The sequence below is a fragment of the Arachis hypogaea genome, chromosome 7 (genome assembly GCF_003086295.3).
Source record: "Arachis hypogaea cultivar Tifrunner chromosome 7, arahy.Tifrunner.gnm2.J5K5, whole genome shotgun sequence".
Classification (NCBI taxonomy): Eukaryota; Viridiplantae; Streptophyta; class Magnoliopsida; order Fabales; family Fabaceae; genus Arachis; species Arachis hypogaea.
This window is the reverse complement of record NC_092042.1, coordinates 10,277,647-10,304,325: the sequence shown is the minus strand read 5'-3', so window position 1 is coordinate 10,304,325 and position 26,679 is coordinate 10,277,647. Positions and strand designations below refer to the sequence as shown.

General features: G+C 31.3%; 2 protein-coding genes, 1 long non-coding RNA gene and 1 pseudogene across 8 annotated transcripts; 2 read left to right on the top strand and 2 right to left on the bottom strand.

Moving 5' to 3' along the window:
- Nucleotides 1-1,699: 1,699 nt before the first annotated feature.
- On the bottom strand, nucleotides 1,700-8,455 carry LOC112702395 (mediator of RNA polymerase II transcription subunit 4). Of its 6 annotated transcripts, none has more exons than XM_072199104.1 (5): nucleotides 7,865-8,455; nucleotides 6,111-7,030; nucleotides 5,773-5,937; nucleotides 3,599-4,886; nucleotides 1,700-2,089 (listed from the first exon to the last, which is right to left on the bottom strand). In XM_072199104.1, the coding sequence occupies exon 4, from the start codon at nucleotides 4,841-4,843 to the stop codon at nucleotides 3,641-3,643; it is 1,203 nt and encodes a 400-aa protein (XP_072055205.1). In that variant the 5' UTR covers nucleotides 4,844-4,886; nucleotides 5,773-5,937; nucleotides 6,111-7,030; nucleotides 7,865-8,455; the 3' UTR covers nucleotides 1,700-2,089; nucleotides 3,599-3,640. The 6 variants fall into 6 exon arrangements, with proteins under 6 accessions (XP_072055205.1, XP_025609184.1, XP_025609186.1 ...); XM_025753399.3 differs by having other exon boundaries at nucleotides 6,932-7,030; nucleotides 7,865-8,446; XM_025753401.3 differs by having other exon boundaries at nucleotides 5,773-5,932; nucleotides 6,932-7,030; nucleotides 7,865-8,446.
- A 1,750-nt stretch (nucleotides 8,456-10,205) lies between these two features.
- LOC112702403 (uncharacterized) lies at nucleotides 10,206-12,628 on the top strand. The gene is made up of 3 exons (XM_025753415.3): nucleotides 10,206-10,387; nucleotides 10,717-11,008; nucleotides 12,348-12,628. Exons 2-3 carry the CDS (start codon nucleotides 10,747-10,749, stop codon nucleotides 12,353-12,355), a joined length of 270 nt encoding a protein of 89 aa, XP_025609200.1. The 5' UTR covers nucleotides 10,206-10,387; nucleotides 10,717-10,746; the 3' UTR covers nucleotides 12,356-12,628.
- A 3,580-nt stretch (nucleotides 12,629-16,208) lies between these two features.
- On the top strand, nucleotides 16,209-24,720 carry LOC112702404 (laccase-4-like; annotated as a pseudogene).
- Nucleotides 21,448-22,724, bottom strand: LOC140174454 (uncharacterized). Its single transcript, XR_011863657.1, has 2 exons — nucleotides 22,583-22,724; nucleotides 21,448-21,890 (listed from the first exon to the last, which is right to left on the bottom strand). It is a non-coding gene; the product is annotated as an uncharacterized lncRNA (long non-coding RNA).
- Nucleotides 24,721-26,679: the final 1,959 nt, after the last annotated feature.

Sequence of the window (26,679 nt, the reverse complement as noted above, 5' to 3'; positions counted from 1 at the left end):
GATTTCTAACCATATCAAATGGCAAAATGCTTTACACTTTGGGGTTAATAATGAAAAGAAAGGTGTACATTTTCTGAACAAGTTGGATGAACACACAGTGAATGCTCTCTTACTATACTCGGAGCATTCACCTAAACAGAAAACAGAGACATAATATAGAGGAAACATTGTCAAACTAGCTGCTTGCTAGGCCTTTCCACAGAAGAAGCCTTCGGGGTTGGTCTAGAAACCTAGCCTGCCATGCAGGTTCATCACCTTCATAGACAAAACCACTCTTGCTATACAGTTTTTTAGCTGGTTCATTGTCATTAGCAACATGGACGTACGAATCTGTTATACCTGAAACAAAGACAAAGAAATTTACTTTTAATAACCTCAGTCAATGTTTAACTAACGCAAGACCAAATTGGGTGATGACAAGGACTAACTAACAAAAACTCCATGATTTTTTTTTTTATTTACTCTTGTTTAGGCCTGCTCTTAAATACTATATATACATGTGTATATATATGCATTACATTTTGAAAAATTATGAACACACACATATATATCAAAAATATTATTTGTGCACCAAAATCAGTTACTAAAATTAGTCACTAATGTATTTGTGTATAAATACATGTGATTTAATTTTTTTTTTCAATGTGTATTTATATTCCAGCATGTATTTTATACTGGTGACTGACTTTGGTAGTTGATTTTAGTGTCTAATTTTAGCGTATACACAACATAGTTATATATATACTCACAATAGCATCATACCTAAAATTAAAGATCTAAAATCTAATGACAATATATTGTCAGTGGAATTTTTTGTAACAATCGGGTGAAGTTTTGAACTTCAAGTAGAAAATAATTTCCAGCTTAATTATAGGCAAATTTATGTGACCAATTCATCTTTTGCCCCAATTATAGAGGCTAATTTGAAGGCAGTGTGTCTACATCTGTTATCCTGTAAGACTTTATTGGTACTCTTTTCTTTTAGGGGTTAATCTGTCCGAAATATAAATTCTCAGGAGTTTATTTGTCACTTTACTCAATTAAAATAAGTTGAAAATAAAGAATTCCAAGAGCAAAAATTTCCAAAACCATCACTCTCTAAATAGTAAAACTCCTAAACAGAGTATTAAAGATAGCGAGTCAAAGTTCAAGGATCAAGAACTTAAAAAAGAAAGTAGTTAACCAACTACACTGCAACTACTTTTCTGTTTTGCTAAAGTCTGTCTTGATTAATCTTGTTGAGAGACTAAGTCAGAGTCGCTGAGCTTTATATGGTTGTGTCTCAGTTATTGCAAGTGTAGTGTTGTAATACTCCAATAGCTCAATACATCTGTCTTTTTCTCTTTTCGTTCTGAAAAGCTTTCTTTTCTCTATTTTCTCTGCTGCAACAGTTTCTGGAGTTGCAAGTCGTCTTCTTTGTTTTCCAATTACAGAGTCCACTAATTTAATCCTCCAAAGTCTTTTCCTTCCCCTAGTAACACACACTCAAGTGTTACTAATTTCTTTCACATTTTAGGCCATTGATGTTTTTTTCTCCTTTCTCAATGGTGGTGTTTCTTGGAAAATATATAGTAGTTGATGTTACCAAACTCTCCACTATTTTACTAATCTTTTGATGAATCATTTTTGACATTTTTGGATAGTCGTCCAACAAGAAAATAATTATATACATTAAAAGAAAAAAAAATAAGGTATAGACTTTTAAGTTTCAAGATCTAACCAACTAGTAACTTATCTATAATGATGTTTCCTTATAAGCTGTGAACATAAGCACCCAAAAATTTAGTGCGCTACATGTTCCATTCAGAAATTAAGCAATGTTCTAACGGTCTAGGGCACAAAATACACAGAAGCAGTTACACAAATAGGTTAGATAATGGATTGATTTCTACAGTAAATTAACATGAAGACTGAGAGGGACGAAATATTGTTGAGTTAGAAAACATCCTCTATCAAGGCTCGCCACTGTTGGAATGTAATGGAAGGCAAGGCAATTTATCCTCTATCCAACCACTGTTCCAGTAATAGAGATGATTGGCATGTCATGTAACAGAAAGTTCCTCAATCCTCATCAAGATTGTGCACAAACCTGTCGTAATGGAGTATTTCAGTTGTTTAGGTAAAGAGGATGATTAGTGATATAGAAGATGTATCTTGATCGGAGTCCAATAGATATTTTGATAATTTAGAAAGTGCTTAATTCTCAGAGAAAGAAGCGAAAATGAATACATCAAGTGTCATGCCATTATGCCAATCTCAAAGCTAAGCCAAAAACTAGGGCTGTTTGGTTTGCTAAAAATAAAAAAGAAAACACAAATGCGGAAAAAAGCGCTGATGCATCCCACCCACCTTACGCATTGCGCAGGATCCAGAAAGAGCCACTTGTTCGCATCCAAAGGGTATAATATAGACAGCCTAACCTGATGCAAGCATCATGGGTTGATTCTACGGCTTGAACAGAGACAACTCAATTGCTATTCTAAGGCTCCCCTTTAAGAAAATGGAAACACAAACCAAACTTGATTTCTTCTCACACTTTTATTCGGTCAAAAACTAAAACCAAATCCTTAAACTAAATCTCAAAATAGAATACTAGTAGCAATTATTGTCTATGTTAAATGTCATTGTAACGTAAGGAACAGAACCCTCCACTATAGAAAATACAGTGCCTATTGAAAAACTTCTAAAGAAGCATATACTAAGATGCTTTCCACTTTATAGAGCTTGCAGCAGAAACAGTACAAACCCTCAACCCAAGATTATGTACCAGGAGTCATCCGAACCAAAATACAGAACACCACACGAAGAAAAAATGGGAAACAACAGAAAATAAAATTTGCATTTTGTAATTTAGTGGTGCATATTTTGTAATATATCCTTTTTTATATATATATAAAAATAACCAAACACTTTATTGCATAGTGTAAAAGATGGAAACAGCATTTCTTTCGCCAGGGCTTTAAACTATGGCTGTATACTCGGTATAGTGAGTTAGTGACAACTTACACTAATCAATTTTGAAGTGAATGTTTTAATGTCAACCAACCAATATTTAACTTTCCAATCTAGGTTTATATCATTCTCTAAACGATTGGTTGTCCATGCTTCTACATTACCAGTAAATGACCAGGGATAGAGGAAGAAAAGAAGGAAATGACTACAAAGACCTAAAAGGAATGAAATGGAATAACACTTTCAAATGCTAGAAATGTTTAAACAGAAGATGGGGATGCTGTAGCAATTGCCACCTCTTCAAAATAGGTGCTGGTTAAATTAGCGCTTGTTTTGCAACCGTGACAAACAGTGAAAACCATGACAAACATGCGAACTAGTTGGGATGTTCTTACTCCTGATGTGCAGAGGAAGGCTAGAAATGGAAGCCGGGAAGGGAGTTGGAGGAAAGTATGGCAAAACTTTGAAGCCTAGTTGGCTAAAATGTTATTCTATATTATGTCAATATTATAAAGACACATTTTAAAGAATAACACAAGACTAAAATATACTGGGGTGCAAGTTTTAGGGCTTATTTTGGTAAAGACTATAATTCAAGGACAAATATATGGTGTTAACCCTACAAAAACATAACAAAAGTTTTTACCTATACAATTGTCAGTTTGAGCTAATGAGCTTCATCATTTTCTCAATCTTCATCATCAGAGCTGGCTTCATCACTGCTGTAATCGCTACTATCACTACCGTCAAGATCCAAATTAACATGCTGCACTTGAATGACTTCAGGTTGCTTAGGCTGAGGGATGTGATGGGGTACTTGTTGCTGCTCAAACCTTGGTGCAGGAAGTGAGTCCATGGGTGGCAATGGCACAGGATCCCCAGGTTTCCACCCAGGTGGGGGAGGTGGAAGATCAATAGGCAATTGCACAGGCATTCCAGGCTTCCAGCCAGGCGGAACTGTAAAATTTGGTGGAAGCAACCCTTGAATTGCAGACAAATTGGCATCCACTTGCTGTGGAGGTGGAGGCTCAATAATGGCCTCAATTGTTTTCTCTTTCGTTTCAACAACTTTAGGCAATCCAACATCAAGGTCAGCAAAGTTATATAACTGTGAAGCTCTCATTTGCTCCTCTTGTGGCGCAGGTGGCAGTGCACCACGCAAAGGGGCTTGCCCAGCTCCAAATTCTGGTGGCGCAAAGGTTGTATAACTTATCCGGTGAGCATATGATAATATATCTGATAGCTTCAGCTGGGATGAGACAGTTGAGGATGTCAAAGAATCATCTTCACTGTCATCTCCCGATTTCAACCTCTTGGTGCTGCGGCGATAATCAGAGTAATCATCAACAAGAATGTCGAGACACCGCTCAGCATCTTTGAGTTTGTTGGCAAATGCAAGAAGTGCTGAATCTTTTGAGCGAATTTCCCGATCAATCTTCTGCTTAGCATCTTGCAGATCAAGAATCTCTTGGAGTTCAGCGACAGCTTCAAAGATCTGAGTTTGAAGAATAGTGAATTGTGAAATAACTTCTTTGGTTGTGGAAGGAGAAGAATCATGTGGGGTCGATGAATGAGCTTGGCCTTGGGTAGAAAGGAAGGTGGGGATGGATCCTCGGAATGCAGTGACCCAAAGCGACCTGTTGGGTGAAACTTCAAAGAGCTTAGAAGTTAAGGAAGCCATTTGTTGAAGAAGTGCTTGTGCTCGAGGGAGAGGTGGGAGAAGAGAGAGCAGAGCTGCAGAAGGGCCAGCTGCGTGGCGGTCTAGGTGGGGCTGGTGATGATGGCTCTGTGAGGGAGGGAGCTTTGGGGGAGTAGGATTCGGAATGGATGGTGAATTCGGGTTTGTGAGGCCTAGCCTAGCAGGGGATTGCACAATTTGGTGCTGAAGCATTTTGTACAAATGACTCTGATCCTTTTCTCTTTCACTCTTCTACCTGCCACAAATTAGAAAATGTTGTATCAGATCTGAATGATTTCTGAGTAAAGACCAAAGCTGCTTTATATCCAGCAATTTTCATCTGCTTGACAGAATATTAAAATAGCATTATTAATACATAAAAGAAACAAAGGAAAAGGTTCTTAGTGTTCTCTCAATATGAGAGAATGCCAGAACTTCAGGTTCTTCTACCTTAACTCCCTCATGGCTTCATAGCCATCTGAAACATACATCCACAAAAATCACTTACATAAACAGTTTAGAACCTGGATTCAACACAAGTAACCACAACCTTCCAAACACAGATAAGTCAGCACACAGACATGTAACCACAACGCAAGGAATCATGACAATCATTACACATCTCTTTAACCATACAAAAGTAACCTAGCCACCATATTACCCACCACTTCCTAAACACAAACCACCTTAACGAAGCCCACCACCAGATTCATCAAACGCAATAATCTACTGACAGTGTCACTACTCACAAGAAATAGAAGAGATTGCAAAGATTACACAGAACAGATTGCACATTGAACAGCAAAAGAAAATATAACCCTAATGTAAATACAATCAAGAGAAACAAAAAGGAAAAAACCAAAGAAAGATAAAAAAAAATATCATAATAACCCTAACATATTGCACAAATTTGGAATCCTTAAAAAATTATAAGAACAGATTACACAAATATAAATCATAAGAACAGATTTGGAATGATAAAAAATCATAAGAACAAATAAAAAAACATAACCCCAATATACACAGAACATATTGCACAAATTTGGAATCCTTGAAAAATCATAGGAACAGAGTACACAAATAAAATCATAACATAAAAAATTCATCAAAGGAAGATTTTTAAAAAAAAAAAAAAAACTCACCTGGATCACGAGGAAGAAGCGGTGTTTGCGGCGGAGGGAAGGAGTGAGCAAAAGCAGGTCAGCAGCAAGCAACTCAGCCACCGACGAGGGAAGGAGTATGCGGAGGCTGTCAGCGGCGGCAACAGGGCCGGTGTCGGACAGTGAGCGGCGGCGACAGGGACTAATCTAATAAAATAGATAGATGAACAAAGCAATTTAAAATCCATATCCTTAACAGATCAAGTCGTCAATATTCAATAATCAAGTAATCAATTAATCAAGATAATGAGAGAGGCAACAGAAAAAAAAAAAAAAAAAAAAAAAAACTAGAAGAGAGCAGATCGGTGCGGAGATCTGACCGGCGGCGAGAGAGAAGCACAGCCGCAGTGTGAAGGAAGTGGCTGCTGTTGCGGTGTTTGAGAGAGCTGTGGGGAAGATCACGGATTTCGTGTAGTTGTTAGGGTATTTTGGGATTTTCAAACTAATTTACTTGAATTCTTTCAAGGTTCTACCGTCATCAACCCGCTTTCATTACTGGGTTTTGTTTGGTGACTGCTTTCATTATTGGTTTAATGATTTATTAGTTTGACCGATTCCACTGTAATCAAGGTTCTGAAAACCGAACCGGTCATCGAATCGTTTTAGTCACTGGTTCACTGGTTTACTGGTCCAACCGGTCTAACCGTGGTTCAACCGAAAAAACCATTCCTTAATAAAATAATAAATAAATTATAAATAAACATGCTAAGGTATCTTTCAAATTTAAAACCTTATATAACATATCACCAACTAAATGTAATTAATCATCAAAATACTCAAATACTTACAGCAAATATATTGGCAATTAACATAATTATACTTTCATTAAAAATAGTTGAATTGAATTGCAGTGCACAAGTTAAAGACAGAGAATATTGCCTTAATGTAGCTAAGTCAAAAAGTAAAACAAAACAGGCCCTTTTAATTCTTACACTTGTAGGCTTCAATATAATCATTACCATACAAAGAAACTTTCTTGAAGGGATTTATGGCAACCAAAATAGGCCCTGCTTTTGTCTGAATTTTACAAGATATGATTAACAAGGTTAAATTAAAAGAATATTTTTCAGTTGTCTCAGTGAGTCCAGCTAGATAGAACAAACATCACTGTGTACTGTGGTAATTCTAGATCATATCTTACTTTTCTATCAGGCAGTGAAACAACAGACTCAGTTCCAGAAGATGTTATTATCTTCACCAGCTCCCAATTCCTATTTGAAAGTTGAAGCCAATACTGAACCTTTGAAACAATGAACTTCAGAAGTAAGGGAAAGAAATAGAAAATACTAAGCTATGCATGTCTTACTAATAATAGAATAGAAAAACTCAATCTCTTAGAACTCAATAATTACATCAGTTATCCAACTAAATAATTGCATCACAGTTATCATAACCTGATTTCAAAGCCTAGAAGCAAAGTGAAATTAAAAACATGAGACATACAATAAATCAAAAGATCACCAATTGCAAATTTTTTTAACAAGAACAGAAGTTAAGAACAATAAAATTAATAAATTATTCACGAAATTAAAAATAGTAACAGCATTCAGCAACAAACATTTAGCATTCAGCACAAACAGCATTCAGCAACAAACATTACAAAATATTAACCAATAATCACACTAAACCTCCAACTAGCAACCAGCAACCAACAATGACAAAATAGCAATAAACATTAGTACATAAACATTCCAAAACAGTGATGACTCTAAACCTGCACCCAGCAACCAATAATTACAAAGCAGCAACATTATAAAACATTACACAAAAATTTGAACAAAAATTCCAGAAATTAAAAAGAACAAGAAGAACCAAGCATTCAGAAATTAAACAGAGCCATCACTCATCAGTAAACAGAACAAAATTAAAAGGAAGGAGCCGATCGAAGCAAAATTAAACAGACCCATCAGTAACCAGAAGCAAAATTAAACAGAGCCATCACTCATCACTCATCAGTAACCACTAACCATGGCAATGGCAAAATTAAAAGGAAGGAGCGAATGCGAAGCAAAATTAAACAGACTAACAGAGCCATCGGTGACCAGAAGCAAAATTAAACAGATCCATCACTAACCTTCGACGGAGACACGGATGGAAACCGACGAGACGACGACAATAGGCAAGGCGACAGCAAGCGGCGACCCAACGGCGAGCTGCTCCAAGCCACGAACAGAGAAGACAGGGAAGATGGGGATGACGAACCAAGCTACCTGGGTTCCGAACAGCGAGAAGAAGAAGAAGTGGAGGCGCCGAGAACCTGGGGACGGCGGCGGCAAGGATCCTAGGGCTAGGGTTCTCTTTGATTTTCTTCAGAAGGGGCTAATGGGGGTGCACGATGCACGAATGATTCTTGATTCGGGGAAGGTGGCCGACGTGGTCGTGTGGAATAGAGCTGCCATCGGCGGGAAGTGACTGCACGACGGAGGCAAGAGGTGAGACCGGCGACGGTGGCTTCGATTTTCGAAGCTCAAACGGCGGTGGCTGGACGAACGTTGCGCCGTTGCCTTCGAAGCTCGAAGTTGGGACGGTGGCGGTGGCTGGACGGACATGCGCCAGCGGCTTCGATGAGGTTGAGAGAATCTGGACTCTGGACTGCTGCTTCGCGTTGTGGAGGCTGGAGACTAGAAGGAAGGGGGTTAGGGAACTTAGGGTTGCCATCCTGCACAGCGAAACGCAGCGTTTTTGGTAAGATTAAAAAACCGGTCGGATCACGGTTCGGTACGACCGACCGGTTCCCGGCCAGTTCAACGATCCAACGACGGTTTTTAAATTTGCCGGTTTTACCTTCTGTCCGAACCGTAATTGATAGCGGTTTGCGGTTTGACCGGTTTGACCGTCCGATTCGAACCGATTTTCAGAACCTTGACTGTAATTCAACAAAAATAATCATTTTATAATAAAATATAAACAAACACATTAAAACATAATTATAATTTACTTATATTTATATATATATATATAATAAATACTATTCAACTTCTTTTAAAATAACATGTAAATTATATTTTATAATGTATTAAATTTAATTAATCATTATCTTAATTATAATTGAATTATTTTGTAATTTATTATTTGAGATGAACAATAATATAATTTATTAAAATTCAAAAAATCGACCGAATTTCGATTCGATTCGACAGTTCAACGCTGATTTTTTAATTCCCAATTTTGGCTTTAATCCGAACTATATTTTTTATCGGATTGCAATTCAACCGACCAATTCGAACCGATTTTTAGAATCCTTTAAATTTTTTGTTATTGATTTAGCAACTTTTATATTTAATGATAAATTTTTTTTATTATAAAAAGCGAGGCTAAAGCCCAAGAAAACTATATCGAAACAATTCTTAAAAAAAGAAGTATCAATGGCGTATGCCATAAAATAAGAAGAAATAGCAGAAGATAAATTAAAAAAAAATAGCATCCCAACAGCAGATTATAACCCTGTGCCTTAGTCGATTAACACAAGCATCTACTTCCAATTCATGATGAATTTTTCAAGCGATAAACTTATGACATCTGAAATGGATCACAGCAATAAGCCAATAATAGATTTAGCATAATGGAAATTAGCATTATTCTCCCAACAAAATTTTGCAGCCATCTTTAAATCCACCTCAATACTTGGATTAAAAATATTATGATTGGTAGTCAAATCCAATCTAAGAAAAATTTCCCATAGTTCACCTTGAGTAATAGAGTAAGTACCCAACTTAGCACTAAAACATGCCGACCATCATAATTCCTTATGATACCATTGGAAGTAGGAGCATCCATGTGATTTATTTCTCTAAAAAGGAACCAATTTTACTCTTGGTTAGAGAAAGTTCAGATTGTACAAAATGATAGTCTTTAACTAAATGAAAAGTTGTTCAACAAATAAAATTTTTTTGTATAGAGTAGTCAATCTTAAAGATGAACTTATTCCACTGAAATAAGAGAATATTCATTGTGCAAACAAAGATCAAGGGTCAAAAAACACCTTGATGGTGGAATTGAGTTGATAGCCATAAATAAAGAATTTTACTCAATAAATTATCTATACTCTTTCACGTTTCGTACGCGACTTTACAATTACGAAAGACATAAAACACAAATTCAGGATAAAGACCACAAATCGATTGTCATTACTTTAGTATCATATAATCAAACATCAAACATTTAAAATTTAAATAAAATTTAAGCGATTAAATGGAAATAATGTAAAATAAGGGCAATAATGCTATTATTTCTATTTTGATTATGTTATTTTATACCTCACTGTTTATATTATGTGTTTGTATAAATTTATGAATAAAAATACTATCAAAATAAAAATTATAATGTCTATTTTTTAAAATAATTTGAATAATAAATTACATTATAAAAAATTTTATATAATTATTTAATTAAATTTTTGTATTTAAATATTTTTTAATAATAAAAATGATAATTTTTTCAAGAACCCTGGAACTGGGAAAGAGAGAGAGAGAGAGAAAGAGAATCCTATCTTGCTCAAGCCAAAAACAAAAAACTAACACTAACATTCAGTCGAGCAATTTTAGAGCCAGTTCAATCACCATCGACGGATCTAGTTTCTTGTTCCGATTACGTTGAGGTTCTTCGCTGGTCCTGTTTATTGCTTCAGTTCTCCGAGTCCCAAATCTGAAGCTACATAATATTATCGATTGCGATCAAATATTTCTCTAAGTTTTTTTTTTTTGTGCAGACATACTTGTTTTAAATGATTGTGACGATGTCTCTTATTTCATTTAATCAATTCTAGAATATGTAGATAGATTATGCGAAATTTCTAGTTACTTTGTGGATTATATTTGGTTTGACATTCAATTGAATTGATTATTCCATATTTGCATAGTAGGTTAGGGTTTATGAGGAGATTGTTGTTGATTGTTTTGTTGTTGTTATTGTTGGTGGTGGTGATAGTGTATATAAAGAGAATAGAAGAGAACAGAGATGGGATTCATAATGGAATTTGCGAGGCACTTGGTACTGAAGATGATGGAGGATCCAGAGGAAAGGGATAAGAAGTTCAGGGAGCATGTATATACCGTGAAAGACAGGTGCGCCAAGACCAAGGAGATGTGGAGTCTCCCAATGAGGCCCTATGGCTTTTGGACCTTCGAGCGCCATAACTCTCAGCTTGCTTGGGATGCCCAGATCAGCCAGGTCCAAGGACGCCGAGACCCCTACGACGAGGCCCTCCAACAATTCTCAGGTATCCCACCATGAATTCTCATCACTTCCACACTGCCATGTTTTAATAAACATTCTGCATTTGTGTTGCTATAGAATTTGGGTTAAACCATTTTTAAGGTAGAATTAGAATTGAAGGGGTAATGTTATGCGACTTTTTATGCCAATGGTTCAAATTGTTAGGTAGATGCACATAAAGTGTTGCGTATCGAATGGTACTTCATTTATGATTTCTGTTTAATGAGTGAATGGTTGAGCCTTAAGATGCTGCTCTTAGCTCATTTGCAGTTTACTATGGTACATGGACTATCAAACTTTCTGTAAAGCATGCATTGTTGTATAGACATGCTATGCTATTTGTTATATTTCTGGAACGTGAAGCTGCCTCTCCTGTATTGCCATTTTAGCTGCCGGCTTATCCTTTTCACCTAGCTGGTTTCTTCACCTAAAAGTTTGGAGAGAGGGGTTTACTTTGAGAGGTTCTGACTTAGATGTCAAAATCTAACATGGGGATCTTGGTGCTTTTTATAAAAGTATATAAAATTATAGCAAAAAATGACTCTTTTTTTTGTCCTTTCTTCTTCCATTTTATCCCATCCCACTTTATGCACCTTGGAACATTAATAACCTTGGACTTCTTAGGAAGATCCTTGAAGAGGCAACTACATTGAGCAAAATATCCATGTTATGACTATATCTCCATGGCTGCTAGAGTGCTAGTTATATACAATGATGCAGACCAACTTAGATCCAAAACGGGTCTTGTATGTTATCAATTAAAGCATCAATAGGTGTAACTCAGAACAAAATATTAACTGGGGTCGAGGGAGGAGTCATCGTAACAAAAAGTATATTTTTTATTTCTTGATTGTGTCGCTTGTTGGGATATGGTATTGTCTTAGAATGCAAGGTTTCTTTAGTTTTTTTTTTTTAACTTTTTTCTTTTGATTCTTTCTCTTTGAGGGAAGATTTTAGAAGAAGAAAAAGGTGGGAGGAGGAGGGGGCGGAATCTAGGGACAAGGTAAGAAGATGAGTTTGCCAATATAGACATGACGAGGGGAAGAGGGAAGTCAAGGGGTAGTGAAGGAGAAGGATAAAATAGATATTACAAAGTTAAATGTATTCTTTGAACATTAAGTATGTTTTATAAAGTTACTTTTATATAATAAAAATGCTTTAATCTCACCCATCAATTAAATTTTTAATGGATAAAATTTATAAAGAATCTTGGACCACCAAGGGTGCAAATATACTTTTCTCGACGAAGAAAGCTCCTACTTTGAGTCGGAATCTCTATGCATTTTTCTTATGTTCACATTTTCTGCATTCATTCATATATTATTTCTTTTCTTTTAATGCAGGGAAATGAAATTGTCACAAGTTCTTTTGGTGGAAAACTGTGAATTCCTCTTATTTCCCTCATTGAATTTTCTGTTCCATTTTTTATGGAGACATTGCAGACAGCTGGTTTTGTACTGCTTCAATATCTGAATAAAGTTTCCTAATATTAACTCTGGTATTATGTGAGACTCTTATTTTTCTTTTTAGAATTTATATCATATTTCACAATTGCACTGCCGGGATGCTTAAACATATACAACATTTCTAATGTTTTAAAACAAGCTATTTTTGAATTTTGACATATTTTGTGTGTGACATTATATATTGTAGATTTGGTAACATTCTTGAACTAGTTTTGCCATATAACATACAGAGTAGTTAATCTTGCAAAATCTCAGTGGAATCTTGGGTTCCCAACCCATCCCAAAAACAACCTAGGATGAGATTGTACGAGATATCAGTTTGTGTCTCAACCGCCTAAGCCGGAGTCATGCTGGGATCCCAATCAGAATCTTTGTGTATCCCAGAAATTCCCGCCGAGATGATATGCGAGAGTGTTTAATCCCCTTCCCACACAAGCAGCATCAATAATGGATTTTAAAGGGGGTATGTGGGTATTATCTGTCTAATGTTGTGTTAGTTCTGTTACTACCATTTCTCTCGTCAGTAACCACTCTGCATTCATTCAGCAATCCTTATTTCTATAATTTTCTCATGCATTTATGCTGTCTCTTCTTCCCTGATGCGCCACTTGTGCAATATGTTTCCTCTTCCCTAAGCAAGACATTAAGCTTAAACACTTCCCATCAATAAAGCTTCCTGCTATATCTTCCTCTATTTGACTTATACCTTCTCTCCTTGGTCATTCTCAGTTCAGTCTTTGCTGAATCCTCCCCCCCCCTTCTCCCCCCCCCCCCCCCTCTTTTGAGAATCATTGTGTCCCTTTTTCTGTTGTAAGTTTGTTTCATAATCATTACATAGTAAAAACTCACATGCAGTTGTTTTGATGTGAAATTAATAGTTAAGAATCATTAAATGACAACTTAGTCAAACTTCTCAAATCATCTAATGGTTATCGGCTATCACCTTCATATAAGACAATTGCATGTGAATATTCACCCGTATGCATGCTATTTATTTTGCAGAATTTTCCTCTTAGCTCTCTTCAGCTCTCCAACTAACATATTATGATGACTATTTTCATGGAAATTTAGTGTCACCCATATTTTATGTCGACTTCAAGATTTTTGAGACGAAAAATGATATTTTTACAGCTTTTTGTGTATATTTTCTCAATGATTTAAAAACATAAATTTTTATCTTTCTCAATTTTTATCAATAGCTTTTATTAGTACAAGTGAAAAGTGTACAAGAAATGTGTATATAAAGGTAATGCATATAATATCACTCTTTTGAATCTGGCGGAGTTATGTTTTGATTATATTAATATTGATTGGGGCGAGCATGACTTATGCAGCCTCATATGCTTATTTTAGTATCTTCTTTTAGAGACTAGAGAGTAACACATTTATTTGGTCAAATTGCATTCTACGGTGAAATTTTTTAATTCTTTTACAGATTATGTGTTATCTATTATAATCGAAATTTCTAATTAATATAAGCAAGAAATCAGGCCGCGACGATACAACTTAAAATTTTCAACTCAAGCAAATTCTAAAGGTTTATAGATCTTACTCCGAGGTACCATCTTACTACAAATAATAATAATGTTATTTGATTAATTGCAATTAAATTATTCTATATGATCAAATAAGATACTTAAATGAGTAAGAGTTTAGTTGTTACTATGCCGAAATTTAAAGTAGTAAGATGAGTAACAACACAAAATACATACTTAAATGTTCCAAAATAAAATTCTAAATACTGAAGGAGGCTTTATAATTGTATATTATTTAATATTTATAGTGCAAATCAAAGTAAAGAATGTCCCACCATTTCTATATCATAATAAAAATAGTAAGTCTATCAGTTTTATCTATAAGAGAGAATATATGAATCTTAGACTATATATGTTACGTGTATACTAAAATTAGTCACTAAAATTAGTTATTATTATAAAATACATATTAAAATATAAATATATATTAAAAATAAACTAAACCACATATATATTTATACACAAATATATTGGTAACTGATTTTGGCGTATGAATAATATTTTTTATGAAATATACTTTTATATGTACCAAAAAGTAACTTGGTAAAACCTTGTGTGTTAGTGTGCACAAAAATATTTGGTCCTACAGATATGATAAGATAACCAAGAAGAACAGAGGACATTATTCACGTGGTGAAAATTCATAGCCTTGTGACGTAACAATAGTTTTTGTCAACCATTACATATAGGAGTAGCATTTTGGGAGAGGGTAAAACTGAGATAAATGAGTATGTTGGACTCAAAAACTTATGTTGGGTTATTAACATCCTGATACTATTGTCGCATGTATGTGTCGCATACTATATTAGTGCATTAATGCACATGCACTTCTTCAACGGCAAAGCCATAACAATAATCAACTTGTTAACTACGTTTCTTTCTCTCATAATGTACAAATATTTATATTGCTTTTTAATTTTTTTTATAATAAAGAGTTATTGTTTTAACTTTTAACTATTGACGCACGATCTGTATGTCGTGAATTAATTCCATATTAAAGAAGTCTTTTTTAATTTGTCTTTTGTTTTCTCTATGGAGATTATTAGAGTAATCTAGGTGTTGAATTATAGATTTTAAATCTTAAATTCTAAATTATATACTTAAATACTAAAATTGAGTAATGTCAGGCAACTAAAAATTAATTCTCAATATTTTCCCATTGTATTAAATTTTAAAATTAAGCCATTAAGATATTCAATATAATTATTATCAAATATATGGTTTGGTTGCAAATTACAATGAGTATAAACATAGGTAGCACTCTAAGAGTACACAATAAATAGTATCTCTATCTCTTTTCACCAAGCTAATAGAGCAAATTATTTATTAATTTTTAGGTTAAAGATTAATCTGCCTTAAATCTGAATTTTATTCAGGAGTTTTTTGTTTGCCAGTAAATAACTGCATAAATAAAATGGAATTTAAACATCCGATATATGCTTAAGTGAACAAATTAAATAAATTAATAATTCGACTAATTTAAATTGATTAATTATAAACAACTAATTAATAACGTTCTAATGGCAATGTTTTTCATAGCTATAAATACATGTATATATAATGTACCATGCTAGGAAAACAAAAAAATACAGCCAGAATGACAATAATTAATAAAAGTTAAATAAAATAAGTTCTGGTTTTTTTTATTAATATTTTTTTTTGCTACAAAATATTTTAGTCCTTCAATATACATATACATTAATTATTTCACCAATATAATAATGGATAATATCGTATATTGGTGGCTTGAAGATCGTTGTACTTTACCATATATGAAGGTGGACCAAAGAAAAAGAAAATAGACACATATCATAACCCCAAAACACATACACACATATACAACTAGCTTAGCTTCAAAAAGTGTCCTAGTTTGATGGATATAACTACTTTATGTGATACACAAGTAAAAAATATAACAGAAATTTTATGGTCCTCATCTTTTGGGTTTTGTTGTTTTGGATTAATTTATACTTTACAATGTATATACAACTTACCTCTTAAGTATTCCTTCAACCAACTAATTAAAAGGACATTGTAGCAATGTGTATGAATATGTGTACACCTTTATATAAGGTTGTCCTTCATGTTTTAGTCTTGCATTGCATTATATTCTAGGGAAGAACATATCAAAATATACATAGCTACCAAAGAATTTGGAATCTAAAGTACTTGTAGATTATTATTACTCTCAAAAGGGGGGCGACGGCGGCGGCGGTGGCATTCGGAATTCGAACCATGCTACTTCTAGCGATTTGCATGCTTCCACTATCATCAGTGGAAGCCATGGTCCACCACTACAAGTTCAATGTAGGTAGCTGCATTGCATTTCCACTTATTTGAATAGATTTTAGTTTTGATTTAGAATAAAGTGAGAAACAAATTATTGAAGATTTATATTTCGAATAAATTAGTCTTCAAAAAAAAAGTATTAACGATGTCTTTTAGGATAATAAATGTAGATAAGTTAGTTCGAATTAAAAATTTTTATCCTAATTATAGGGACTAATTTAAAGATATTGTGTCTGCATTTTCTATTCAAAAAGATTTTGTTATCACTTTTTTTTTAAAGATTAGTTTGTCCAAAATATAAATTACCAAAAATTTATTTGTCATTTTACTCTTTCAATTATTATTATTACCACTTTAGTAATTAATCTAATAATAATTTTTTTGTATGCATGCAAATATATATATACACACATTATGGGTAAAAAGATTTGACCGCTGTCATTGTAACAAATACTTTTCTTGTTTATAAAAAATAACAAACTAATAAATCCTTTTATTACTCAACTTCCCATTATCATACTAGTAATTATCCATGTCAATGTCTTAAGCATTTTTTTTTTCCTATGTCAATCATTGAATTATATATCTATCATTTTATATTATATTTTAAATATAAAAAGTGATAAAGAATCTTAATTTATTCTCTTAATTTCTAAATAAAAAAGTTTTAAATTTTGTTATTTTTTATGTTTTCAAAAAGTAATATGTATTTAAATTTTTATCTATTTAAATATTAAAAGAATAATTAAAAAAATAAATTAAGGCTTTAAATGCATATCCCTTGAGAGTCTTGACCCATCAATGATAGCCCCTGTTTCTAAATACATCAACAAAAAGTAGTGATATAAGATATAACTTCTTTAGGGGCGGTAAGCTTCCTTTTGCTTAATCATAACTTCTTTTCTTAATTCAGTTGTTTTATAGCTTCAATAAAACACAAAGTTGAAAATAGGAAAGTACATAGTTAGATAGGAATATATAACATTTGATTCCAAAGGGGTGAAAAATGATTCACTGTTATAATGTTTTATGTATATAATATTTTGGTTAATTAATCAAACATACAATTTGTTCAATTGGGCATGTTGCATATATATATACATTGGGCCTTACCAAAAACATGTGTGCCTTGACGAAATTAAACAGCCAAGTGATGGTGAAATTGTTGAGCAAGGCAAGGAACTTGTTCGGTTGTCGGGTTCCGGACAGATCGGGTGTGCAGGTGAAGGAGTGAGGACGCCTTAGCTTTGATCGCACTGATTACGGGTTTGCCGAGTAGCCGAGCACTTGTCCTGGAGAGAGGATGAGGGGGGTGCCACCTGCAAAGACACTCCGACGCTCTAGTCAGCTAGTATGCAGGCGGGAGAAAATGATACGGAAAGGTGACGTACCTCGGGGGAAGAGCCAATCTTCCCTTTATATATATGTCAGTAGTGGGCCCCTCATGGGGACAGGCCCATATTCTCAAGGACGTTGTCCTGCAGCCGCATGTGAGCCGTACAGGACGCGTGTCCGAGTCGGTTGGAGGGCGCGTAACCGGGCCGGATGGAGCTTGGACCGGGTCGACCCGAACGAATCCTGAGCCAGGCCGTAACAGAACTTAAAAATTTTGGTACATGCATGCTGCAGTTAGTTAGTTAGTTATACATTTTTGTTATTATTTTTGAAGAAATAACTCCTCATATTCCTATATGATGGAAATTAATTAACACTAATTAATTGACCAGTAAATATTATTATTTTAGGTTAATATTTAATTAGCAATGATTTATACCAATATTTACAGATATTTGTATATAAAAAAATATTATTTAAATTTATATTTATTAAAATCTGTATACATGAATTAATACAATTTACACTTATATTTTTAAAAATTTATATGCATAAATTAATAATATTTATTTATTAAAAATAATTTAATATTTATATTGAATAAATAATAATCAAAATTACTAAAAACAGCTGGCTCCCTATCATTTTTGATTAATTAATTGGTTAATGAAATGTGTAATAGGTGGTTATGAAGAATGCTACAAAGTTGTGCTCAACAAAGCCTATTGTGACTGTAAACGGAAAGTTCCCAGGTCCCACCATATATGCCAGGGAAGATGACACTGTTCTTGTTAAGGTGGTCAACCATGTCAAATACAATCTTAGCATCCATTGGTAAGTACTAATTAGTGTTATAGTGTTTTTTTTTTATCATTCTAAATAATATCCTTCTTTTTTCTACTACTTTTTTATTCTAGTTTTTTTTATTTAACAAGGATTAAATAAGATTTTGATTTTGATAAAATATGTAATTGTTGATTTTGTATTTTTTGTGATTTTAATCTTAAATTTTTTTTTTCGGTTAATAAAATTTATTTTGTTAAGAAAAAGTACAGGGTACTATTTTTTTATTATTAATTTTTTTAAATAACTTTTTTTTTACTAATATTTTTTTATCCATACTTATTAAGATCTCATTTCAATTTCAGATTCATATTATTCATCTCTCTCATGGCTTTCAACAAAATCACCACTAATTTTGAATATTCTATTTCATTTTTGAATATTCTTTTTAGTAGAATTTTGGATATTTTTTTATTATAAAATATTCATTTAAATATTAATATGAGTTAAAAATAAAATTTTAAAAAAATAACTGTTAACTGACATTGATTTGATAAACAGTTAGTTCTTTAGTTGTACTCTTTTGTTAAATGTTGAAGGGACTTATTGATATAAAAATTTATGGCAATATTTAACATACTAGTTAGTATTTAAAGTAGTGTTTGGTAGAGAAACAGAGACAAAAAAACTGAGATTGAGAAATAGAAACTAAGAGATAGAGATTAAAATAGAGACAAAAATTTTAATATCAGTCTCTAAACCAATAAATATAATACTGAGTTTCAATTTTTCAATTTCAGTATCTCAAAATAAACGCTACCTAAAAAAACAAATTAATATTAGAAACAAAAATAAAAAAAAAGGACAAAATTAAAAGTAAAAAAAATTGATAAATGAAAATTGGACAGGCATGGGGTGAAACAACTGCGAACAGGTTGGGCTGATGGGCCAGCATACATCACTCAATGCCCAATTGAACCGGGCCAAGCCTATGTTTATAACTTCACACTCACAGGCCAGAGAGGCACACTTTGGTGGCATGCACATATCCTATGGCTTAGGGCCACTGTTCATGGTGCCCTTGTTATCTTGCCCAAGCTTGGAGTTCCTTACCCATTTCCCAAACCTAATAGGGAACAAGTTATCATATTGAGTAAGTTTAATAGCAGAATAAGGTATATTTGTTGTTTTAAAGTTTGTTAGAAATTTTAAAAATATTTTTAACTTTTATTTTATTTTAGTTTTGTCCTAAAAAATTTTTATTTGTATTAAATATACTTTTAACAGATAATTTTTTAAAAAATTTAAAATTAATTTAATAACAATTTCACAAGAACAACCTTTAATACAAGTGAATCAGATATAGTTGTTATACATTATTGCTGGATTAGTCCTAAATTTTTTAAAAATTTAGTTGTCAGGGATATATTTGATATAAATTAAAAATTTTAAGAACAAAATTAAAATAAAATAAAATTTAGAAATATTTTTAAATTTTTGACAAAATTCAAAAATAAAAAATATACTTTATCCTTTTGAATATTTTATAAGGTTTAATTAATATTTAGATTTTTTTATCTTTATAATTTGAAATCTTGTATTCGAGTCTTTATATTATTATACAAAAGTTTTCAATCATATAATTTAAACATTTCTAATCAAATTCCTATACCATGTCAATTTTTTCTCAATATATGGTACTTTAATTATAGAGTTTTGATTAAAAAAAATTAAATTTTAGGGATTAAATTAAAAATATATTAAATTATAACGATCTGATTAAAAATTATTATATAGTGTAAGTTTTTGTATTATAAATGTTTAAATTATAGCAACTTAATTAAAAATGGATTATAAGGATTTATAAAGTAATTAAACTTTTAATTATTATATCTAAGTATTACATTTTCTCTGGTTGTATGGTCAAGAATGAGAGAAAATAAAATCAAAATCAAAATTTTCCTTTGAACATATAGGCTAGTCAAATTAAATAGAATAGAGAATGAGTTTTTATAGTTTACCGAAATACTTTATTTGTTTAGGTGAATGGTGGAGATACAGAGGCTATCATAAATGAAGCTTTGAAATCAGGATTAGCACCAAATGTTTCTGATGCACATACAATCAATGGCCACGTAGGACCTATCCAAGGTTGTTCTTCAAAAGGTAATGAAAACCAAGTACCATGGCCTAGACCAAGTTAATGTGACTTAAAATAACTATAGCAGTATAATAATTAAATTTAATTTTAATGCACTATTTTATATATATATTCAATTATATAATAATATTTTAATAAAAATAATTATTTTTTATATTAATTATATAAATAGTCATTTAAAAATAATAGATATAATTAAATAATTATATAAAATATTTACATTTTTATTGTGAATATATCAAAATTAAAATAAAAAAAATTGTATTAGGATTATAACATAAATATAATATACGAATACTGATATGGATACGAGATACGACATAATACAGGACACACAAATTTTAAATTTTTATTAAACATAGAGACATAATATATATATGAAATATAAGATATTTTGATATTTATTTGATATCAAAATATAAATTAATTTTTTAATTATTTTTAATGTTTTGTTTAATTATATAAAATATTTAAAATATTTTTTTAATAATTAATATTATTTTAAAATTACTTTCAATAATATATATTTAAAATAGGATCCCGCTAGGAAAACAATGAACTATTGAGTTACGAAATGAACATCCTCCATACTATGTAGAATAATCATCCAAGTATTAGAAGCTTAAACTGATTTTGGGATTTACCAAGGATCGAACTCTTGACCTTTCGGATTTAAGTCTCTAATACCATGTCATGATACCATTCATCCCAAAAGTTTCAGCTAATGAGAAAAAATAACACTAATGATTATATCTTTAATATTCTATAAACCTCCATTATACACATTGTACAAATATTCCACTAACTCCTCATACTTTTCCTTTAAAATAAAGTTAAACATGCTAACACCAATAGAATTTAAATTTGGCCAAACGTACTCGAAAAAAATATTTTTTATTAAAATATTGTTTGACATAAAAAATATACATATCAAAAAAATATCAATAAATAGGATATTTAAAATATGTTTCATATGGGAATAAGATAACTCAGTAAAATGTAAAGGCTATGTCTGAGGCTCATTTATTTGTTGGGCAGCAGGGTTAACAGTGAAAGTGAAAGCAGGAGAGAACTATTTGCTAAGAATCATAAATGGTGCGCTTAATGAAGAGCTCTTCTTCAAAGTAGCAGGGCACAAATTCACAGTGGTTGAGGTTGATGCCACATACATAAAACCATTCAACACAAACACTATTGTCATAGCACCCAGTCAGACCACAAATGTTCTTCTAAAAGCCAACCACAAAATCGGCAATTTCTTACTTGCAGCCTCTCCTTTTATGGACGCCCCCATCCCCGTTGACAACAGAACCGCCACTGCCACGTTACATTACCAAGGTATTTTAGTTTTAAATTTTCATTAATCAATATATATACTAAACTTTTGATATTTTCTATCAAGTATTTTACTCACATGCATGCACATATACACATTAATAATTTGTAAGTTTCAGTCAATAGTGGACTATTACACTAAACTAATCATTTTATCAACTTCTCTCTACATGTATACACTTTGAAGTTTGAACCATTATAATTTATATTCATATTATGTAGAATTTATATACAAATTTATAAAGAATATATAACATAAATTATTATATCTTAACTTTCTCTTACGATTACGTTAGATATTAATAATCCAAAATAGCTAGTTGTTGGTGCTCAATAGTCCTTCTTGTTCCTCAAAATCATAAATTAACAATTATAATTCTCACTTGAAATTAATCAATCCATCCAACTAAATCTATAATCATAATTACCCTAACAAAATTCCTGTCCTTTTTAAATTTTTAACATTGTTATCATTCGTACGAATAAGGTGGAAATTCAGGTGCAGCCGTGCAGTTGACTTTACGTGAAGTTGATAGCTGAAAGCTGTTAGATGAAGTCGACTATCAACTTTACGTGAAGTCGACTGCACCTGAGTTTCCACCTACAAATAATTATATCTCTAATAATTTGTATAGGTACCCTTGCCTCAACCGTCACAACACTGACTTCCTTACCTCCGACAAATGCCACGGCGGTTTCCACCGCTTTTACAGAATCTCTAAGAAGCTTAAACTCTAAAGAATATCCGGCGAGAGTCCCTTTAAAGATTGACCATAACCTGTTGTTCACCGTCGGCCTCGGCATCGCACCTTGCGCCACCTGCGTAAACGGAACCAGATTGGTAGCAGACATCAACAACGTGACTTTCGTGATGCCAAAGATTTCTCTTCTTCAAGCAAAGTTCTTCAACATCAAAGGAGTTTTCACAGATGATTTTCCAGCAAATCCTCCAGCACTGTTTAACTTCACAGGGTCACAAGTAACGAATTTGAGAACCACAAAAGGGACCAGAGTTTATAGGGTTGGTTACAACTCTACGATTCAGTTAGTGTTGCAAGATACTGGGATGATAACACCTGAGAATCATCCAATTCATCTCCATGGATTCAATTTCTTTGTGGTTGGAAAGGGAAAAGGGAATTTCAACCCTAATAAAGATACTCAGAAGTTTAATCTTGTGGATCCTGTGGAGAGAAACACGGTTGGTGTTCCCTTTGGAGGCTGAGTTGCCATAAGGTTCAGAGCTGATAATCCAGGTAAAATATAATAGGAACTATTACGTAATAAAATGAAAATTCACTTACAGTTATTTTGATGTGAAATTAATAATCGAAAATTATTAGACGATTTAATATATTTAACTAAAGGTGAAAATTTAAGTGCAATCGACTTCACGTGAAATTGATAATTGAGAGCCGTTAGATGATTTAATTGATTTGAGTATTTGACTAAATTTTCATCTAACGACTCTCAGCTATCAACTTCACGTGAAGTCAACTGTACCTGAATTTTCACCTTAACTAAATTCTCGTCTAACAATTTTTAATCATCGGTTTCGCACAAAAAAAACTACATGTAAATTTCTGCTTCGAAATAAACTACTATATTTTACCTTGAAAAATTAAAGTGCTAATAATTTTAACTATGAAAAATATAAATTAATTTGATACCATCAAATTTTGAGATTTTGGATAAAATTATACAAAGTGTTTGACAAAACTATCTAATAAATTATCTATTTTCGATAATTTTGTTAAATTATTCCATTTTTAATGAATGCAAAATTAGTTTACATTATTTTATGATTAAAATTGTTAATTCTCAAACACTCTAGTTTTGATCACTTGATGGATATAAAATGTAATATTTTAAACTTTAGTTTTAGCCATTAGGTTGTTTCATTAAACACTAGCGTGTGACAAAATACATGGCTCGTTAGTATTTAATTTGTCACGTTAACATTTAACGTAATAAACAAATAGTAGGACTAAAATCAAATTTCGTAAATTTTCTAGGTTTAAAAACAAAATACAGAAACAACAACGAAAATTTACATATTTTATTATAAGAACAACAAAAATAATTTCAACCTACTTTTTTTTTTATGTTAATGTAAAAGAGTCTCATAAGTCATACAAATAATATAATTACAAATTTGCTAATATATTAGAGTTGAATAGTGATATTTAAATGATATTATATGATTACATGAATATATGAAAGATTTTATATCAAAATTAAATTGAAAAACAATAGAAAATAATATTGATATTTAAATGATATTATACGATTAAATAGTTGTATATATAAAAGATTTTATCATATGTCAAAATTAAATTAAAAAAAATATATAATGATTTATTTGGATAACAACTACCTTTTTCTAAACAATACATGATTTTTTCTTTTTTTTTTTTTCATTTTAGGTGTCTGGTTTATGCATTGCCATTTGGAAATACATACAACATGGGGACTGAAAATGGCATTTGTTGTGGATAATGGAAAAGGACCAAATGAATCTTTGTTACCACCTCCAAGTGATCTTCCCAAGTGTTGATGAGAATACTACAATAGTTATGAAGAAAATTATATAGATAGAGATGCCAAAAACAAAGGAACCACCAAGGCTAATATAACAAGGTTTTAATGGAGTGTTAAAAGGTGAAGATAGATGTGACTAAATAAGACTAGTTCAAATGTCTTCACTCTTTTCTTTTTCATTATATATATGTTGTATTGTTTTTTGTATTCTCATCTTTCTAGCTCTTTCTGAATAATATTTTTTGCTATATATGCAATTACTCATTCAAAATTGAAAGGATTTTAATTAGGAAGACAAAAAAAAATAACAAGTAATAATTAATTAATACTAAATAAAATAAATTTTGATTTTTTTTGTTATCAAATATTTCTGTTTAATTTTGAATTCTTTGCTTTGCTTGTTGTTGCCCTAGAAGTTCAGTTATTATTATATCTATTTAAGTTTAATCTTTATGCAATAGAATTAATAAGGTTACTTATTCTGAAGTTTACACAAATCATTTAATTTATAATAAAAATTTAATTTTAATGTATTATTAGTATAAAGCAACTTTAATTTACACGTGTATCTAATTATGTAACGACACATTATAAAAAATAACTATTATTTTCATTGACTATGTAAATGGTCATAAAAAAGCAGATATAATTATATAATTATTGTGTAAAATATTTTACACTGTCACTACATCAAATTTAAACTCTTATAATAATTAGACAATTAGGTATCTATTTGCAAGTATAATTGAAAGCAATACTTTAAAAGAAAATAGGAAATTTTTTGAACAAGACAGAGATTGCAGATTAATTGAAAACATAATAAAGTGAAAATATGACAGATTATAGTGGCACTTAATGGTTGAAAATATATTGGCTATAAAAATTATAGAAAATTTTTAAATTAAGTTGCTATAGAATTGTTGAGTTGAATTTTATATGCTGATAAATTTATTATCTAATATCAACATCAACACCAATAGGCCTTTCTATACTTGAAAAAAAAATTTGGCGAGTTAGATTTATGTTTTTATTTTTTGCTTTATTTTCAGTATTTTTTTATTTTTTATAATATAAAAAAATAAAAAATAAAAAATATTGAAAATAAACATACAAATCAAATACATCTTTATTAATTAACCCAACTCTTATCTGGCTATTATTTGATATGATAATAAGGACGACTAGAAGGAACTGAATTATTTAGGGTTCATTTGCAAGGAAGCAATTAGACTTTGGGGAATCATATTTAATTTTTCAACAATTTTCTTTCTTTTTTTTTTCTTTAATTTGTTCCAAAGTAGTTTTATATTCACATAATGAGATCCTTGTCTGGCTGGATTTGCACGCTCGCACATGATGAGTGATGAGTTGTAGGTTCACACAAAACTCAAAGACTTGTAACTCAAATGAGGACTCAAACTTGAGAGTTGAAACCCCAAATCACATTGGCTGACTTTTTCCCAAAGCATCATTTGAAAAAAAGAATCTTTCCATTTTAGGAAAAATTATTTGGTGGTAGCTGGTGTGCCAACACCAATTATATTCATCATAATTTTATTTTATTTTTAAATATTCAAAGTTTGTTTTCTTTCCCCCTTTTTCTTTTTCTATTCAAGCGTCGTATGTGTTTTTATTTATTTGTTCTCATATGAAGATGGAGTCACTTTCTCTTTCAACACCTGCCCCATCCCCACAGTGCCACCAAAGGACACCATAATAATAATTGAAATCTTTAAAAAATCTTTTTTTTTTAAATTCATTTAAAATTTTTAAAATATCTTTTTTTTAATTTATTTAAAATTTTGTGTTAATTAACATTAATTTTGTTCTTTTTTTAAAAAACATAAAGTATATTTTACAAAAATAATCTTTATCAAAAATTTTGTATTTTATGATTAAAGAAGAGTGTATATTTTACAAATAAAGAGGACGAGAGTATTATTTTAACATCTTTGAGAGAAAATGAGTAAAATTTTTTTTAATAATAATAATAATAATAATATATTATATGATTAGTAAATATTTTTTTTAATATTTAATTAATAATAATTTATATTCATATTTACAAAAATTTTATACATAAATAAAAATATATATAATTTACATTTATATTTATCAGAATTTATACACATAAATTAATATAGTTTGTATTCATATTTTTTAGAATTTGTATATATAAATTAATAAAATTTATTTGTTAAAGACAATTTAATATTTATATTAGTAAAAT